The 4208-nt window shown below is 30.2% G+C and overlaps 1 protein-coding gene across 1 annotated transcript in view; it reads left to right on the plus strand.

Moving 5' to 3' along the window:
- The first annotated feature begins 2749 nt into the window (after positions 1-2749).
- Positions 2750-4208, plus strand: part of LOC111411549 — a 2793-nt gene continuing 1334 nt past the window's right edge. The window contains exons 1-6 of the mRNA XM_023042069.1: positions 2750-3264; positions 3419-3485; positions 3568-3633; positions 3790-3887; positions 3970-4007; positions 4181-4205. Coding sequence (XP_022897837.1) covers positions 3229-3264; positions 3419-3485; positions 3568-3633; positions 3790-3887; positions 3970-4007; positions 4181-4205 — 330 coding nt within the window. The 5' untranslated portion in view covers positions 2750-3228. The remainder of the gene's footprint in view (positions 3265-3418; positions 3486-3567; positions 3634-3789; positions 3888-3969; positions 4008-4180; positions 4206-4208) is intronic.

Genomic DNA, 4208 nt, shown 5'->3' on the forward strand with positions numbered 1-4208 from the left:
AAAGGTAAAAATTTTAAGAAGTGTTACATGTACATAATTGTCTACATAATGATATTCATAATTACACGTGGCGCTAGATCAATCTTTAATTCAAATCGCACACTTATACATCAACAATCAGATGATTGTTACATTACATTATGGACACTATTATGTGCAATAATTATGTACAAATAGAATTTTCCAAAAAATTTCATATTGTTTAAATATCAAAACAACGAGAGACTTTGAGCTACCGTTAATATGGCTAGCCTTTTTAGGTAGAGCTCAAAATTTGATCCCCATTTGGTAAGGATTAAAATCTAGATTTTAATTTAAATTAAATTAAATTTAACAATTAATTTTAGCTTAATATTTCAAGGGATTTACAAATTTTCAACCACACATTTCATCATTTTTTTATATCAAAATGTACTAAAAATTTGATTTTAATGCTCGCCAAACAAGAACTTAATATGATGCTGGAGCTTAGAAGCTCATACGAGCAATGCGATATGTATAAAGCTTTAACTAAAAGTCAAATTATAAAATTAATTGTTTAAGACGATTTACTATTTACCAAAACAATTTTAAAGTATCGATTAAATATTAAAATAATAATGGGATATAAGGACATTGTGCAACTCCTCTTAAATAAAGATCGAATTTTTTTATTTTTATTATTATTAGTTTTTTTGGGTTGGGTGATAAAAATTGGTAGGAGTTTGGAAATCTTCAACAATATCAATACTTTGTGACATGAAAAGTATTCAGACCGAATTTCCTTGAGTCGTCAATGCAATAGATGAACTCAAGCCTCCATATTTTCTATTTAGGAACGAGGCTATGTTATATGCTTATATCTCTTTTCCAATTACTTATCTGTTATAGAATCAAAAAGCATAGAAAACAAAATAATTTTCACCATTTTTTTTTTTTTAATACTATGATACTATTAAAATTAGTTAATATACATTTTGGAATAATCTATACTACATTTTCTCAATAAAAACCAGAGTATGGCACATAAACGATCAGTTCAAGCATAATTTTCCGTGTCCCTTTAGGTGTTCTCTTACTTCCCTCCATAAAATCTTGACTTTTCAGTTTAATTTCGAGGTGTCAATTACGAAGATATAAGAACATTTTCAAGAGATTATTTATTTATAAAGAGTATTCTATGCATTATAGAGAACATCTATAAATTTAGAGAATCAAAAATTTTATGCACTTCAACAATATTCTTTATTTTGACTCTTCATTTTATTTCTCTCAAGAAACATTTATTATTTTCTTCCTATATTTTATTTAACATAATTTTTATATATGAATGGCAAATCAATTTAAATGTGATTTGAATAGTTTAAGAAGTAGAATATTGAATTCTGTAACTTATAAAATGTAATAATTGTATATTAAGCCCCCGTTTGGCCCCCATTTTTAGTAATGAAAATGGGGGGAATAGTGTTTTGTTGAAAAAATGAGTAGTTGAAAAAGAAGGAAATTTTTTGATTTACGTGTAATATTATTTTATGGAAGATTGTACGGTTGAAAATACGAGAGAGAAAAATAGATTATAATGGAATGTAATTTAATGGAGATCAAAAATGGGCTAAGAATAGAGAGTAAGTTTGACTCCCTAAATTTGAAGAGTTAAATATACTCTCAATTGTAAAATGTTAAAATAGAGAGTCCCTTGTAACTTATTTATGTACATTAACTTGTCAAAAAAAAAAAAATATTTTGTATTTGATGAGTCTATTAGAGGTACTTCAAAGTGTGTAATGAGAAATTAAGATTTTATTAAGAAAATTGGAAAATGGAACGACGATTTCAACTACATAACAGTAGAGAAAAATGGAAATTTCTCGAGTATGAGTTGTCCAGAGATATATATATTAACAAAAGTGTGTTACGAGATGTCAAGATTCTTAGAGTGCGAGATTAAGAAAATGAGAAGAAAGGGACCATAGACTTTTGACTCCAAAGGGCAAAAATAAAAATGGAGTTTGCTATTTGTACATTTGGGGTTGACACTCTCCTTATAAGAGGAGAATTCACAATTATTTTATTACGTGTGGACCTCCTCTCTTGTGAGGAGAGTGTCATCCAGAGTGTCAATTCCGGATGTACAAATAGCTTTATTGAATAAAAATTTCTCAGATTCCAGACCGAACAACTGTCATTTCGTATTTGCCAGATGATCTTTCAACATTTTACACCCGTTTTTTTATTTTTTAACTCAATTTTTTTATTAATTACGATATTACATTTTCTTTCAGTGTGTACAGTATATCAATTTTTTAAATTGATAATACCCAACGGTTTGTCTATTTAAACACAACCTGTGCCCCCATTTTTCTTGCCATCTCCTTCGAATTCCAATTCTCTGCACAAAAGAGATTGCTTTTTCTCTCCCTTTCTTGAATTAAAGACTTCACTTTCGTGTTTTATCAATCGCCATTCTTATTCTGGTGCGTTGAGTTTCTCCATTGTGTTTCTTTTTACACAGTTCTAGAAACTTGGAAACGACGAATGGCCCCTAAAGATTATGTTAACTTATAAAGGATGATGCAAATTTTCGTTGATGGGTTTTCCAACTTATGTGATTTTAGTCAAGTTTTCTCTAATTATAATGTAAACTTAAGTGATTAATTCTTGGATTTAAATTAATGATGCATTAACTAATAATGAAGTTGATTCTAACTTTTATTCAGTTTTCCAGTTAGTTTTCTTTATTGGCTATGAAATTCTTTGACACTTTTATCCTTATTCTTGGCTTGGTTTTCTGCTGCTCCCTCTTTTTTGTGCAAGAAAAGCAGAAATCTATTTCCCAGCCGTGAAACCTGTAGATTGAGATTAAAAAATTGCATTTTTCATGTTAATATTCGGTGGATTTACATTATCTTGGCACTCGATGCTTACATATTTCAAGTATCTACTCAATACATAGATTGTTGGCTATAAATCCACTTTCGTTGAAGCAAGTCACTTTGCATTTAATGCTAAGATTGAAAATTTTCAATCTCTTCGGGAGAAATGTGTACTAAAAATGCTTTATGTTGACATTGTGGTGCCATCATTTATGAGGTAAGTGGCAAAATTTTATCATAAATAGGGGATGTAGTTCGAAGAGAAAATGTACAATTTAGAGAGGTAAAGAGAGAAGAAGTAGTGATCAGAGAGACGAATAAATTTATAATAGAGAAGAATATTCTCGTGAATGTTTTCTATTTGGTTTCTCCTATTATGAGATATATTAATTGTTGTCATCTCCGAGAGAAGGTTATTGTAATTCTTTCACTATAGTACAATCCTCCTATGGAAATAGCCTATAATGGTTTAACTAAGTAAATATTTATGTCCATTTTTATTTGTCTTTTTTCTCAATTCTACTTTAGCTGCGAGCCAACCTTGACCAATATTTTTCCTAACATAGATCAAGATGGAAAACGATGAGCTGTACATGCAGGTTCAGAGGCCAAAATATGAGTGTCTTCTATTTGGTTAGTTTATTAACTTAATGACAATCTTTAAGTTTTTTTCTCATGGGAGAAATATGACTGAAGCATTCTTTGAACATTTCAGATCTTGATGATACTCTTTACCCCCTAAGTTCTGGTCTGGCATCGGCAGTTCTTAAAAACATTCAAGGTAAGATTGTTTCTTCTTGTTCTTGAGTACTGCAGTTAATGGCTTGTTTGATAAAGTCGACTTAACAAAACTAGACAGTATTGCTGCACTGTCTAGTAGGACTTATAAAGTTAAATTTTGAAATGGTGTTTTATTTATGATGTGTTACTTTTCTAGATTATATGATCGAAAAGCTTGGAATTGAAGAGAGCAAAGTCTCTGATATGAGTAACCTGCTTTACAAGAATTATGGGACTACAATGGCAGGCCTTAGGGTTAGCTTTCTACTTCATTGTGATTGCTAATTGGAACATGATTTGCTTAGAGACCATTTGTCATGGAATATTTTATGTGCAGGCTATTGGCTACGATTTCGACTATGATGAATATCATAGGTGAGGAGCATCATCTCTTAATTTTTCATTCTATTGGCCTAAATATGTCATACAATATTGTTGTTTTAAGTAGAAATTAACTGGGGAGGTTCCAGTTTATTACTATAAGAAGCGAAGAGAAGGAGGCATTCGACATAGTTAAGCTATTGAACGTCTTTCTTGACATTTTGTAGTTTTGTCCATGGGAGATTGCCTTATGAA

Source organism: Olea europaea, chromosome 15 (genome assembly GCF_002742605.1).
Source record: "Olea europaea var. sylvestris chromosome 15, O_europaea_v1, whole genome shotgun sequence".
Classification (NCBI taxonomy): Eukaryota; Viridiplantae; Streptophyta; class Magnoliopsida; order Lamiales; family Oleaceae; genus Olea; species Olea europaea.